At 40.0% G+C, this 15366-nt stretch overlaps 1 protein-coding gene across 3 annotated transcripts; it reads right to left on the bottom strand.

Moving 5' to 3' along the window:
- Positions 1 to 5320: 5320 nt before the first annotated feature.
- LOC107326759 (carboxymethylenebutenolidase homolog) lies at positions 5321 to 14343 on the bottom strand. 3 transcript variants are annotated; one of them, XR_015794235.1, is made up of 7 exons: positions 14222 to 14343; positions 11944 to 12158; positions 10609 to 10716; positions 9176 to 9318; positions 8818 to 8909; positions 6931 to 7916; positions 5321 to 6815 (listed from the first exon to the last, which is right to left on the bottom strand). XR_015794235.1 is itself a non-coding variant. In XM_088131460.1 (6 exons), the coding sequence occupies exons 2-6, from the start codon at positions 12156 to 12158 to the stop codon at positions 7737 to 7739; spliced, it is 738 nt and encodes a 245-aa protein (XP_087987586.1). In that variant the 5' UTR covers positions 14222 to 14343; the 3' UTR covers positions 5321 to 7736. The 3 variants fall into 3 exon arrangements, 2 of the variants coding, with proteins under 2 accessions (XP_087987586.1, XP_087987587.1); XM_088131460.1 differs by having other exon boundaries at positions 5321 to 7916; XM_088131461.1 differs by having other exon boundaries at positions 5321 to 7916; positions 8818 to 8846.
- Positions 14344 to 15366: the final 1023 nt, after the last annotated feature.

The following is a 15366-nucleotide window of genomic DNA, read 5'->3' as shown; positions in this document are numbered from 1 at the left end:
GGCTCACCGATTAAAGCATCTCTGTGCATCTGCAATTTTGTGCTGCCTTTCTGTTCCAATCCAGAAAGGATGGCAGATTGGTGTACAATATATAAAGGATGGGTCTTAAGAAGGGAGCCCTTTTCCTTTCTGTGTAATCGGCCACCTTCTCTTTCAGTGTTACAAACTGCCATGGCTACCAGCAGAACCACAGAGGAGCTGAAACAGACGGTTGCTGCTGCTGCTGCTGCTGCTGCTGCTGCTGCTGCTGCTGCTGCTGCTGCTGCTGCTGCTTCTTGCCTGGCTAGCCAGAGGGAAGGGTATATCAAAGCCGCAGTAGCTGAGAACATCTTGGAGTACGATACTAGAAAGTGAAAACCGACTTCAAAGCCATTGAATTATTTGTCCTCTGGTGCACAGAGGCTAGTCTGGCTCCAGAAAGCATGGCTGATTAAGAGAGCTTCTTGGAAACCGTAAGATAATCCCACTGGAATTAGACAGGTAAGGAATATCTTGGAATGTATACAAACTGCCAACCAGGAATATGAGAATGCATATATTTGCTTTTCTGAAGACAAATTGCTGGAGGCGGGCTATTCAGACTATTTTTACATCTAGTTTAGTTGCTACATCGACTATTCACACATCATTGATGCTATGAAGTGTTTTCTTATAATTTTCCTTATAATCTGCTTAACACATTGCAAACAAGTGGCATAGTATTTGTTTTTAAAGAATAGTAAATGAAAGAGCAGAACTTGATTTAATAAATTACATTGATGGGCTGTCAGATCATATCTCACCTGTGTCTGCTGGTATCATACGTTTCATGATCTTTCACCATTCGCAGCAGCATATGCTTCCATCTGCCCGGCAGTGAGAAAATACTTTCTCAAAATCAGTGTGAGAAAGTAATTAAATTTCAAAACTCTCGGATTGTATTATTGATGTTGCCTTGGAATTAGACAAAATTTAATTTGAGACAGACTCCAACTTTGAATGCATTGCTATTATTTTGGATCAAGGATAAATAATTATCTTTCCCATGATCAGTGACACCAAAACTGGACTTAGGCATGATTTTTGGGGCAAAGCATGGGTCTTCAAGGTGATGTCTACAATTTTAAAGAGGAAAATAGAACTAGAACTACCAGATTTGAGCTGCAGAAATCTGGACAAACACAAGCAAAGAGACACAGGAAGCTAACGGATGTTTGCAGCCCAGATGTTATAGTAGTAATAGAACTAATGTCCAAAACTAAATGTATCATTAATGTTGAAATGCTGAACATTCAATATATTTACAGAAAGATGATGTGGTATATAATGTAGGAAAGCCAAGAAGAATTGAGAGATCATCAGGTATGTATAATTTTCAGGAGGAATAATGGAGTAATACAATTAATGTATTAATGATATGTTTTTCCTGCCAATGTTTTTCTGCAAGTGCAGGATCTGCTTTTTCGGACGAACCAAATGTTGATCCATTGGTTGCAACAGGAATTTACTGACTCGCTTGTTGCCTGAGCCTGACCTCTAACTATTAATGACAAATATTCAATGTTTAATATTGTCATATCTTTCAAATGCATTTTCCCTTCTTCAGAGCCTAATAGGTAACCCCACGATCTTTACAGTAAGTGTTTTGAAACAAAGAAAGGGCATTTTGTTGTTGAGGTTAGGGGAATAAAATGGAATATGTTGCTTCAAAACATAATGTATCTATTCAGCCAGTGTATTAAATCCATTCTTTCTTGGATTGAAAGAAATTGAAGATATGGCATATCTTCAGGCTTCATGTCCTCAGGCTTACACTGAGCAAAGCCATGAACTTGTCCAGGAGATATTTTAACTTTATAATTTAGTTTACAGTATTTTGTAAGTTTTTCCTCCAGTAAAGAGACCTGTAGCAGAAAATAAATATATTACATATTTACAGGAAATTTAACATTACACTTTTTAAATCATTTGTTCACTTATAACCTGGATTCTTTGGCAGTTTTGCTTAAAGTTCAGGGCTACTTGAACTGCAGTTAAACAACAGTACATTAAGTACCATTGATTTTGTGACCTCTGACTTTATTTTTCACCACATCCAAAGTGGAATATGCTTTTTGCACCTGTGATGATGCAGTTGGAGAAGATGCCCCAGGGGGTCCCTGTCAACTTTGCAATTCTTAATTCCATGAATGAAACTATCATCTTGGGATCCTCAGGCAATGTATTCAAGGTTCCAACAAGAAAGTATGATTGGAAGCTGTGATTGTGCTTCAAAAAGAAGTCAGGGAAATTATATGCACAGTGATGGAGGAATTCTGAAACTCCCACAATAGAGGAATATATTGTGAAGATGTCAGAATTGACAGAAACGCCAAAGCTGGCTTGCTTTGTCAGGGATGAAACAATAAATACTTTTATTAAAGAGTGGAAACTTTTTACTGAAAATGGAAAACAGTGAAGTGGTGATTTGCGGATCTGATGATTGAAAAAGGACTAAATAAGGGGCTGAAGGAATCTTTGTAATACCAAGAGGGAACAGGAATAATGGGTTTGTTTACAACATGTTGAAAAGAAGATTGGAAGTCGCTTATTTTTACTGATTCTTGCTTCTTTAACTTTCTTTCTTCTTCTGTTTTGCCTTCTTTCCTTCCTTGCTTCCTGGCTGCCTGCCTGCCTGCATTTTTCTTTCTTTCATATTTTTCCTTCATATTTGTATTTTACTTATATAAACATTCTTAATAAAAATTATATATATAAAAAAATCCCCTCTCACCCCTATGGGTGGTATGTGTCTTCCTCAATCTCAGGTCCTCTATCAGAGGCCTGGGATTTTGAGGGTTCTGCGCAGTATCTTAGCTGTTCCTAGCACTGCACTCTTCTGGATGGAGAGCTCTGATGTTGTACCTGGGATCTGTTGGAGCCACTCTCCCAACTTAGGAATCACAGCCCCGAGTGCTCCTACAACCACTGGGACTGCTTTGGCCTCTGCTTTCCACATCCTCTCTAGTTCCTCCTTCAGGCCCTGGTACTTCTTCAGCTCCTCATACTCCTTCTTCCTGATGTTGCTGTCACTTGGCACTGCTATATCTATCACCACTGCTGTCTTCTGGTCCTTGTCTATTACCACAATGTCTGGTTGATTGGCCAGTACCTGCCTGTCCATCTGGATCTGGAAGTCCCACAGGACCTTAGGCCTGTTATTCTCCACAGCCTTCTGTGGAATCTTCCATCTGGACTTGGGAGGGTCTAGCCCATACTCTGTGCAAGTGTTCCTGTACACAATGCCAGCTACTTGGCTGAGCTATTCAGTATATGCTGTTCTAGCCTGCATCTTACACCTGCCACTATGTGTTGGACTGTCTCTGAGGCCTCTGCACAGTCTGCACTTTGGGTTCTGTCTAATGTGGTAGACCCCTGCTTCCATGGATCTGGGGCTTAGTGCCTGTTCTTGTGCTGCTGTGATCAGTGGCCTGATTCTGACTTTTAGTCCAGCCCTTTCCAGCCACTGGTAGGATTTCCCAGTGTCAGCCACCTCAGGTGTCTGTTGATGGTACATTCCATGCAGGTCTTGTCTTGCCATGGCACTTCCTCTGCTTGAACTTCCTCCGATGTCTGCTGCTGGCTCAGGCCTTCTCTCAGCAGCTCATCTTTGGGTCCATCTTACTGATGTACTCCTGGATGCTCTGGGTTTCATTCAGGACAGTGGCTTTGGCACTCACCAGACCCCGCTCACCCTCTTTCTAGCTGGTTTACAGTCTCTGGGTGTTGGACGTGGGGTGGAAAACTCCACACTTGATGGCCACTTGTGTGAGCTGTTTTGAGTTGACTTCCAGTGTTGTCTGCCACAGTCCCAAGGAATTCTTGAGGAAGGTCCTTAGTGTCCTGTTGACTTTGTATAGCACCAGGCACTCAAAGATCCATGTGTGTGGCACTGAGCCATGGGCTTTCTTGTAATCAATCCAGGCTGTGCTGGGATTGGTCTGTCTAGATCTTGAGTCTCAGGCAACTACTCTATGGGCAACTGGTGTTTTGAGCCTCTGGTGTTGTTCCCAATGCCCTTCTGAGCTGTGCTCATATACTGACCCATATGGTACTATGGCTTGGCGACTATGATGCCAGATAGGACTTTCCGTGTTGTGTACAGGTAGGTTATTGGCTGGTAATTGGACAGGGCTGTTCCCTTGTGGGGGTCTTTCATGATCAGCACTGTCCTTCCTTGTGTTGGCCAGTCTGGGTGGGAGCCTGCTGCTAGCAGCTGGTTCGTGTGTGCTGCTAGGTGTTCATGCACTGCTGTTAGTTTCTTTAGCCAGTAGGTGTGGATCATGTCCAGGCCAGGTGCTGCCAGCTCTTCATGTTCTTGACCTGCTGTTTATAACTGTTGAAAAGATTGGCAGTAGCTTTTTTTTACTGATTCTTGTTTCTTTTAGTTTCTTTTTTCTCCTTTGCTTGCTTGCTTGCTTTCATATAATATATGCTTTTATATATAAATCATACACATACACATACACACATATATATAAAAATGAAGCCATGGATGTAGATCTTGTTTCTTTCTTTCCATATGCTATGCTTTATTATTAGAAAAGGGATTGAAAAGAAAGCAGTCAACATTGTTTATGGTACACCCAGACCTGGATAATGTGTACTGGTCTGGTCACCACATTTATAAAAGGATAAAATACAGCTGAAAAAAGTACAGAAGAATTCAATCAAAATAGCCTGTCAGCTTGACCGTTTCCCTATCAAGAAAAGGCTAGAACAGTTGAGACTCCTTAGCCTGGAAAAAGGCACATGAAAGGCAACATGTTCAAGGCGTATAAAATTATACAGGGTATGGAAAAAGTGGGCTGAGATAGGATTTTCTCAGATTTAGAACAGACAAACACACAAACCAAACTTCTTTACATGGCTCATTTGGTTCTTCATCTCAGCATCCTGGGCCAAGGAATAATACGGAATGTCACAGCAACGGGTCCAGTATATTCCGAACGCTTGCAACTTCCACGGCCTGGAGATCAGTCACCACCCCCTTTTCTCTTTGCTTGTTACTGAGCCTGACAAAGCAGTTGGGAAACCTGAAAGCTTGTGTACTTTGTGCTTTGAGTTTGCATAATGAAAAATGTTAATTAAACACAATACTGGCAGTATTGTAAAAGTTCTCACATTAATTCCCTTAGATATGAACTGACATCATAGTTTAATACTTTATTGAATGAAGGAGTCAGCACAGAAAATGCATTAAAAATATATCCTTATTTTACCTGTTAGGGCACAAAGAAAATACAATTTTGCAGTTTCCCTCTAGAAGGTCTATGAAAGAATTAAACCCGTACATCATAGATAACGCAAAGAGCTCTGTTTTATTTTCTTTGAGAATGTCTTCTCACTCTGAAGAACATTCTGAAAAACATTCAGATTAAAGCCATTCCCTTGCAGCGGAGACCCAGGACCCATTTTCTCAAGCCATAACAATTCTTAAACTTGTCCCCAAGTTTGGGGATTCAGCGTGTGTCCTTCCTTCCAACACTGCTGATAAGGGATAATGATGGGGAGACCTTAGGATACTGATTGGCCACTGTAGGTCAGGTGATATCCCCTAACCATGACCAAAGTTGCCAACCATATTTGGTTTATTTGCTGATTTGAAGACCAAGAAGAGTTGCTTTGTAATCACAGGAGACTGTCTTTCAGTCATCAGCACAGTGGACACTAAGTACCCTCAAAGTTTACATATTTCAAGGATACTTCTAATATAAAGACCTTTAATCTCAAATTTTAGCTGCCTGGATTATGATGGGGATTGTCAGCCATCTCCATTGTCACTTCCTCATCAACTGTTACAATTATTAACTCACTTGGGAAACAAACCAGCCTAGTCATTTGGTAATCAGAGTGGCTTCAACTACTATAGGTCTGGATGGGCTGGTAAGGAAAAAGCTAGTATTTTGCCCTGTTCTGGCCAGGGATCATGTGGAGCCCTCCCTGGAAGCCTTACCTGCCTGCCTTCTCTGGGCAAAAAGTGTTCCCTACACACACACAAGGAGCTCTCTTGTCACATAGGCAGATTTGTCAAGGCAAGAGAATGTAGACCTGAGCAGAAAATACATTAGAAACTGCTGGCCATAAGGAGTTTCAGTGTTTAAGTGCTCCAGTCAAACCATTTTCTTTTCTTTTCTATCACTATTTAAGGGATCCAGTTAATAATAATCTGGAACGTTAAGTACTCTAAAATCTTTTCAGCCCAAATAGAAGTCCAAGCACTAAAACACTGAAATTGTCCAACTGACACAATCGAGTGACTGAGTACTGATATTTTACTATATTACCTACTTTTTTTTTTTAACTGCAACGCAGTTTGCTGTTTGCTGTGAAAGCCTGTCTCATAAATTGGCAGGTATTATATTTCCAGACAGGGAAATACCTAAGAATTAGGAATGCTGGAATAGAAAAGACTTATAGGACTTCCAGTTCCCTCTTGTTCAAAAATTGGATGTATTTCTTGGGTTGGGCTTAGAGAAGACTACTTTCACTGTGCCACTCATTACTATCTAGTTGTGTTGGCTTTCTCTCTATGGAAGGAGGAGCTTCATAGCAGTCTGCACAAGCCTTCCCATCCATTTCTCTTTTCTTTCCCTCCTGGACTTTGAGGCAGCTGGGCCACACCTGCACTCTAGCTGCAAAAGGAAAAACCTTTGGGACCTGGCAGTGGGTGTGTCAGGAGGTTTGCGTGGGAGAGACAGAAAGGAGGCTTGCAGGGGAGCTGAGTAAATCAAAAGATTCCCAGGACAAAGTCAACGTTGTGAGCCTTTGGGACTGGAGCCAGCATGCAGAGGTGCCTGGAGGTGCAAAGAAGCAGAAACTGTTTCAGGGTGAGCAGCTGAGAGCTGGGGCAGCCCAGAGAGGCAGGAACACCTGTGGAGCCCGCAGCTAGGCCAACGTCTAGAGCAGTACCTGTAGTCTGCTAGCACTGGTAGCCAGGTTTCCCCTCCCATTCTGGAATGGAGACGCCAAAGTCTCAGCAGTGTCTCTGGCCAGAGATGATGATACTTGGCTGAAAAGCCTAGAAAATGCAAGCCAACCAAGGCAGCCAAATCTTGGGTTGATAAAGGTGGCTAGGACTCAACTGAGGAGAGAAGAATCTTCTGTCTCCACATTCCAAGTCTGGAAGAGCACCTGGAGCAGGGCTAGCTAAGACCTGGACATTAACACGGATCTGGGCAATTCAAGCCCACCTGTAAAAGGGGGAAGAGAAGGAAAAGTAGTTCATAGGTACCCAGAAACTATAGATCCATGCATAGTAAGAAAACTATACAATAAGATACATAGTAAATAAGATTTGGAAAGTAAGTGGAAATCCTCAATTTTGTTTGAAAATAAGTATGTATTTTTATATAATAAGGCTTCCCCTGCAACACACACAGACAAAACTTCACTTCTTTCCTGAAAAGCACTATCATAATGCTTTTGAGGTTTGGGAGAGAGCCTGGTACTGGAGAGGAAGGAATAAACATGTTTGTGTGTCAGAACAAACAACCATGTTTCCATTCCTAATCCGATGCTGGTGGGTATGCGGTCTGGGGGAAGAGATTGTTCCGAGCAGCAGCTGAGCCTCCTTATTGCTATATACATTTGCTCATAGCAGAGAAAATTATGCATTTAAGTAATCAAAGCTTATGTTTTGCATTCCTTTTTTTCCACTAATGAAATCTCAATCTCTCTCTCTCTCTCTCTGGCATTTTGATAGATTGCACAGATTGCTAGATATATTTGCGCAGCCAACACAGCATGTCCTTCCTTGCTTCTTCAATGTAAGGTTTATCTTGAGGATTAATGTCTTCTCTCTTGCGGTGTACAAAGCCATGAGTCTGCCCAGGATATATTTTCACTTCAAAATCAACTTTGCATTCCACTTCCAGCTTCTTAGTTAGCTCAGTAACCTATAACAGAAAACACCCTTTTATTATTGCTGTGGGACTATTTTCATCTCTTGTGGTATCCAGAGCCCCCTTATCTTCTCTCATCTCGTTGGGAGTTGAGACACTTATGTCCTCAGCCTATATATTTCCTGTGATATCCCTATCTGTATAGTAATTAAATATATAACTTTATTGCAATTCAGTACGGAGAATCCTGGGCCTCATAAATTCTATAGCACCCTTTTTGGATGAACTATAAGCATTTGATAATTACCATGGGTTTACATGACCACACAAAGAGGCTGTAGCTAAAGAGCTGAGACTGTAGCCAGAGTCCCAGGAACCTGACCAGGTATCCTGGTCAAATATGCCAGTGCAGTTGCACAATCACTTTCTGATATGCCCAGCTAAGCTCAACCAACTCAGTTTGGTCCTGTACTAATTTTTAGTGTTCTCTAGTTTAATAATATGAAAACTCCTGTTATGATTCACAATGCCATTTTAAGACTGGCAGTAGGATTGCCAGAATGGCTTACTTAGTCTTCTCACATTAAACCCAAACACGATTATTGTTTCTGAATTCACAAAGCAACATTTCCCTCTCGTGAAGCAGATTCTCAAGGGTTAGTCTCTGAGTTCCAAGACAGTCTAAATCTTCTACAGAACAATGTCTAATTCCAGATCCCTTGGTGAGGAGTAACTCTTTTAAAAAGACAAAATTGCTGGAACATAGACAATAACGGTTTTGTGTCCTTCAAGTATCTGAAAGAATCCTCAACTACACCCACCCAGAATAGCCAAGACTCCATAAAGGGAAGAATTGTAAACCAATTCCCACTGATACAATCCAATCCATTGTCATACTACTTTTACATTATGTGGATGTGGTTCTAAAACTCAGCATCCAGAAACAATATCTTACTTGGTCAAGAGGAATGAACTCATCCTTCTCTGCAACAATGAAAAATGTGGGATTATTCAGGTTGAAATTATTCTCCATTAATCTGATAACTCCTAAAATGTATTTGACAAAAAGTTATATTAAAACCAAAATATTAGTACTGAGTGGCATCACAAAACCCCCTTTTCATTACTAAAGTGATGGCTGAATCATCCTATAAGACCCCAAAATCTTAGTGTGGAAATGGCTATATTCCCTAAAGGATGAGATTCTTTTTCAGCCAAACATATCCCGACCTACTTGCATCACCTTTTTTCTATTATCTATAATTCCCTTGAAAATTATAATCTGCACAGACTCCATTGCATTAAACACATACCGTAGATGGATACGCCTGCGCTAAATATGCAATATTTCAACATCAGATGATGTACAGCGGCTCCGCCCCAACAAAATCCAATGACACCTATCTTCTTCACATTACATTCTTCCCTCAAATATTTCAAGACCACATCGGTTTCCCTAAGACACAAAAAAGTAAGTGAGCAAAGAAATCAACCAGCAAACTAGTAATCCTGAGAGGAGGGAAACACATAAAGCACACGGAGTTGGACCCAGGATGGCCACTCCATGAATGGAAGAGCTCCTTCTAGTCACCAAAATCCCCAGGATTTGGAGTAGTACAGGGTAAAGGAGGCTGGGAGGCAATCTTTGGTGGTTCCCCCTTCCCCTCCAATTCTTTTGTCCTGCCTTGTCAGCCACATAGAACAGCTTCTGGGAAGGCTGCAAAAAGGACGAGGAATTACAAAGTGTGTACCTTTTACATCCTTTTTCTCGAGCACAACATCCTTTGCTAAGTGCTGCTCTAGATTCAGTGAAGGACACGTAGTGAAATGGGGTGAATGGGCAGCTGAGGCTTAATAGACCTGCAATGAGTACTGGAAACTTCCATAACAGTCAGTGGCAAAGCTGTCAGGCACATTGTTTTGCCAGTGAAAATGAAGGTTAAATCGCACTTACAGTATGTCAGCCTTACTAAGTAGAGCAGAGAGGAAACACAACCAGACAAGCTAATATTACTTTATTGTAAAGCCACATTAACAGATTCTTGCAACCCTGAAAGTACAATTCTCCCATCCAGCCCAAGAAACCAGGGAGGGTCCCTTTTGAACCTCTTCTCCTGCCACTGTCCAGCTGTGGGCTATGCTGTCTCTTATCTGACCATTGCCTAGGCGTGTCTTTTGGGCCAGTATTCCAAGGTCATTCCCACACACAATTACACAGTATGAACTGGGTAATTCATAGGTAACTCCAGGAATAAATCTGGTTCACTTATAGAGCAAAGGAAAGAAAGAAAGGTACAGAAATAGCATTGCTGAAACATGCTGAAAAACGTGTGGGGGACACTAGCTAAGATATATTAAAATCAGCAGGATGTGAAGAGGATTTTTTTTTTAAGGAATTAAACGGTTTCAGTAATGGGATATAATATATTATTTAGAATCAAGTGGGGCTCAGCGGCTTACCATTCCCCTGTATATCCTACACTGGATGATAACTGAATGGTTGCAATCAGCAAAAGGGTTGGCTTGTAGTGTAATCATTAGGGCAATAGGTAGCATTAGGCTGCTTTGACAGCAAATGGGAAGGTTTATACAATTTGTAGCTTTCTCCTAAAGAAATAATAAAATTTGATTAAAATATCTATTTGTAAATCCTTCCTTGATATACGTCATTTAAACTGATTAGTCACTCATCAATCTGAAATACGTACAGAAGAAAGAGTAAATACCCTTCAAGGTAAAATCTTACCTGTCTATATGCTTGGGATCTCGTGTTTTTAGCCAGTCATTGAATTTAGACCAGTCATCAGATGGTTTCCAAGGTTCTTGTCCCTTAAAAAAGTCTGGACAAATTGCACTGCACACAAAACAAATACAAAATAATTCATTAAAACTTTGTTTATTTAACAGTCATCTATACTGGTAGTCCTCTACTTATGATCACAATGGGGACGAAAACTTCCATTGCTAAGTGATGCAGTCATTAAGTGAGTCATGCCCAATTTTATAACCTTCTTTGCCATGGTTGTTAAGTGAATCACATGTTCCTTAAATGAATCCAGCTTCACCCATTGACTTTGCTTGGTGGAAGGCCCCTGGGAAGGTGACAAATAGCAATCATGTGACCCCGAGATGATTCAACTGTCATAAATACATGCCAGTTGCCAAGCACCCGAATTTTGATCATGGGACTGTGGAGATGCTGCAATGGTCGTAAATGCGAGGACCGGTCATAAGTCACTTTTTTCAGTGCCATCATAACTACGAATGGTCATTAAACGAATGGTCATAAGTTGAGGACTACCTGTAATACAGAAAATTCCCTCACCCTTACAAAAATTCTATGGGAGAAAGAAACAATAACATGTCTTAAACAATGGAGTTGTTAAACTGGATAAATAGGAAAAATGTAGTGCAATCAGGATAGAAAGGATACATTCACAATATGCTACAAGCAGAAGCTATTTTATTGGCATTAATTTAAAATACATGCTTTGCGGAGTGGTTGATCTGGATGAATGCTGAGGCATGTCCACAAATTGCATAACTATCCTACGTAAGTGCAAACACTCTGTGGATTTCACTACAGCGCATAGCAAGAGAACATTTCCTGATGTGGGAAGCTGTGCCAAAGGTCTCCTGGGGGAACATAACCAACATAAATCAAATGACAGACTGGATATATGTAGCTACCTACTTCTAAATGCCCATGTGAATTCATATCCTAAATAGTCAGTTATAGTATTGCCTTTGCATATAAATATTCCTAAATAAGAGTTATTAATTTACTGAATTGATAACGGATAGTCAATCACTGTGGATTATTGTTCATTTCTTGATAGGTTTTATTTTATAAAGCTAATAATTAACCACCAGGTAAATTAATATACAAATCATTGTTATTTTGTTGTATTTCATATGCTATGTTATGATTATCTTATATATATCTTAATCCCATTAGGTATATAAGCTTGGACATGCAAAGTAGATTGAAATGAATCGATTAGAAGGCACTCTGAGCTCAAAGCCACACTATACAAAAGAGAGAAGAGTATGATGGAGAAAAATAAAATCCATTCCTTACATGTATCCATTGGAAGCAACCAAATCAGCAATATATCTGGTATTTGGGAGTTGCCATCCAAATATGTCATGAATCACAAGCACAGCTGTGTCGGTCTGAACAGGAGGCTTCATCACGTAGGCATTAATATGCTCGATGGACACTTCACACCCAAGAGGTTGATAGTCAAACTTATCTCCAAGGTCGCATGGACAAAATTTAGGCTTCTCTGCCATCTGTAGAATGTAATGCTAAGTTTAACACATCTTGGAGACAATTCCTTGGTGTGTCTGCACATCCTATTACTGCAGGTGATAGGGTACATGCCTACTCCGTAACTTACAGATTTAAAAATGGAACTACACATATAAGCACTGAGATTGATTGTTAAAATAATTTACCAATAATTTAATAGATAATGTATTTAGGATTAGACATCCAAACCTTTAAAAGGAAATAACATGCTTCATGGATGTTGACCACAAAGTTACATTCATGCTTTTCTACATTACAAAACTACTACACATCCTTACGACCACAAAAAGACATGTATTTTCCATAATAAGACGCCTGCAACCGAAAGTATGCTGTCCACAAAGGAGAATGAACATGTCTTAATTTTTCACGCAGAAATGAGCAAATCAGTTTTCTAGTCAGTTCAGTGCAAGGTTTTGATAATGGGGTTATTGGGATATTTAGGGAGTCATTTGGAGGCTTTGACTGGATTTGCATAGCAGCACTAATTTCACTGAACAGAGCATTACTTGATTCTTTCTTGTTTTCTATTTTGCTCATGTTTTGTTCCCTCCCCCATCTGACTTACCCCTACTTTCTTTGAGTAATATGTTTCTGCATGTATTCTTTTTCCTAAGACCAGGATTTATTTTTCCATTGGGTCTTAGTATCATCTTGGAGTCACAGAGAGAGATCAAGATTTGTCCTTTCTGGATATTGTGTGAACAACATGAAGAGTATGAATGCCACAATCGGGGTAAGAATTTAAAAAAAGAAAAGCTTTATTTGTTAGAAATGCAGATAGAAGTAAGCAGAGTTTTGTGAAGCTTTATGTTACATGACCAAACTATATATAGGAGAGAGAGAGAGAGAGAGCGAAATGTGATCATCCCTGCATACAATACAAGCCAAATTTCCCTCCCTAACAATGTATGGATTTTTCTACAATACTTTCTCATAGATAGTTGACAATACTGTAGTTCTCTTTTTATTGTAAGTAGGCCTTAACTACAGTCTTTGCATAGTAGTTGAATATTGCTACACTGAAAGACTAGTAAGAAACTACTGTAAAGTAAAGGTGCTGCTTACTACAAAGACACACTCTTAGCATAAAGACAGCATTATGCCTAAATGTAATTTCTTAACCTCAATGAATCACCCATCGTTGATCTAAATGCAAATACAATTACATTAGTTACATGCAAGCAAACTTCCTCCAATTCAACATTTCCACTTTGATTCACTGAGCCATTTGTTTCTTCTGCACATCTCTTTATTTTCTCCTTGTGTGGTGTAGCATCCTTAGGAGCATCTTTACTAATAGATTTCACTTCAATATATTCACGAAGGGGAGAATGGCATGTAATATCCCAACCCCATACAGGATCTCATGTATATACACATACCATGTTATTCTCTTTGAGGAGAAGCAACATTATGCAAAGTACAGAAAAGGAATAAGAAATAAGCAAACCAATTAAATTAAAGACATGAGGTTTTTTTAAGAAAGCTAAAACTGCTTAATGCCAACATCATTCACTATACCTCTCTATGCTTTTACCCTTGCAAACTATCCTTGCTTCTACCATGTCCCTCCATTGCCTTTTATTCTTTAAACTTCTCATGCCTCTTTCTGAGGATCTCATCAATTCCATACAGCCCCCACATTCTCAGTCCTCCCCTTCTCCACCCATTCACTTTTCCCTTCTATGTTTGTTTGGAAGTTTGATTCTTATTTGTCCTCTCCTCATGTTCAAACCATCTCTGTGTACTTCTTTGGAATGGTTCGCTCACTTTTTCATCAATCCATATTCAGTCTTCATGAATTTAGTGCTGACCCACTTTCCTCTTGTTTGATCACGTCTGCTTGCTTCTTCAGCACTCCATTCCCACTGCATTCAACATACCATTTCTCTACACACCCAGCTGTCCCTTATAATACAAAGTAGGAAGGAGCACACTCATATACTCACCCATTTTCACATTTATTGCATCAGCATTTCGGCTACCCATTTAACCTCTCTCCAGAGAACAGGTTGACGTAACATATTTGATTCTAACATACCTGGATGCACGGTCCAATTCAGTGTGCTGGAAATTGTCTTTCTAAGTCTGCTTGGCTGCTGGTGAATGCTGCAGCTTCTTTCACTATGCTTGGTGCAGCTCCACTGAAAACCCAGGCAAAAGAATTTGCTTATTACAAAACAGCTCAAAGGTTGTTACTATTAATACATGTTTATTCAGAGATCTATAATTTCCCACTATCTTGCATGCTAACCATTCAGTAAAAACACAGTGCTTCTCACATCTCCGTTCTGTGTTTCGATGTTGCCAGGTTTTTAAATAATGCTGCATTCTTCTTTTAATTGTCTGCAGTCTTATATGAGTATTTACAGTTCCATACAGTCACCTTTCCTTACATATTATCCACGTATTGCAAACTAAAGGTTGACAGTATTAAACCAGCAATTTATACCTTTCCTGGTAGAACATCCAAGCCTTTGTGGAAAATGTTGTCTCTGTTTCCTTTATGTTTCTTTACATTTTGAACTAAAAAATGAGGTTTATTTTGTATTTTCATTTTATTATCACGATAAATGGGTTACAGAGCAGCCATTTTGATGGTGCCTACCAGAACGATCAAGGAATTACTGAAGTTACTGGATGAATTATGTGGTATAGAATGTAGTTTATTTTCATATACCATGCATTCTCTGAAGGAAAAGTATGTTTATTTCAGTTATTTTCCAAAAAAATACCACTTTGCACAATGCAGGGATGTCCATGCAAGGGGGGGGGGTGTTAAAAAAGGTAATGGTTCTGACCACACAATTGAAGCCCCACCCTCTTTTAATGCACTGCACAACCTGTATAAAAAGGGGCAGTGCTTTGGTCACATGACCACTTGTGGATACCCCTGACACAGTGGATCCCCAAACCTTATATATAAATATATATGAATCTTGCTGTGGACATTGCAGCTTGAATGTTCGGTCTGAGGCCCATCTAGCAAAGAATCCGAGGGCTGTTCTTTCCAAATCTGGCCTACAGCTCACGATTTGTGTCTTTACAACTTGGAAACTAGGTCATGGTAATATCTACTCCAGTGGGTTGCCCTTGGTGGCAAAACCTTAGCATGGAGCTGCTTCATTCTGAAAGGATGTGTTATTGGGAACAAATCCTTCTTCAGGACATCCATCACAGAGTAAT

Source organism: Python bivittatus, unplaced genomic scaffold (genome assembly GCF_059951505.1).
Source record: "Python bivittatus isolate LINGU-HERP-01145 unplaced genomic scaffold, Pbiv_v1 ctg000960_np1212, whole genome shotgun sequence".
NCBI classification, from domain to species: Eukaryota; Metazoa; Chordata; class Lepidosauria; order Squamata; family Pythonidae; genus Python; species Python bivittatus.
The sequence above is the reverse complement of the archived record's forward strand: the minus strand, read 5'-3'. Positions and strand labels throughout refer to the sequence as shown.

Coding starts and splice junctions, on each gene's coding strand:
- LOC107326759 (XM_088131460.1), bottom strand. CDS start 12,158: ATGGCAGAGAAGCCTAAATTTTGTCCATGCGACCTTGGAGATAAGTTT. Junction 8,910..9,175: donor CGCAGGCGTATCCATCTACG/GTATGTGTTTAA, acceptor AATACATTTTAG/GAGTTATCAGATTAATGGAG. Junction 7,917..8,817: donor AGTTCATTCCTCTTGACCAA/GTAAGATATTGT, acceptor TTTCTGTTATAG/GTTACTGAGCTAACTAAGAA.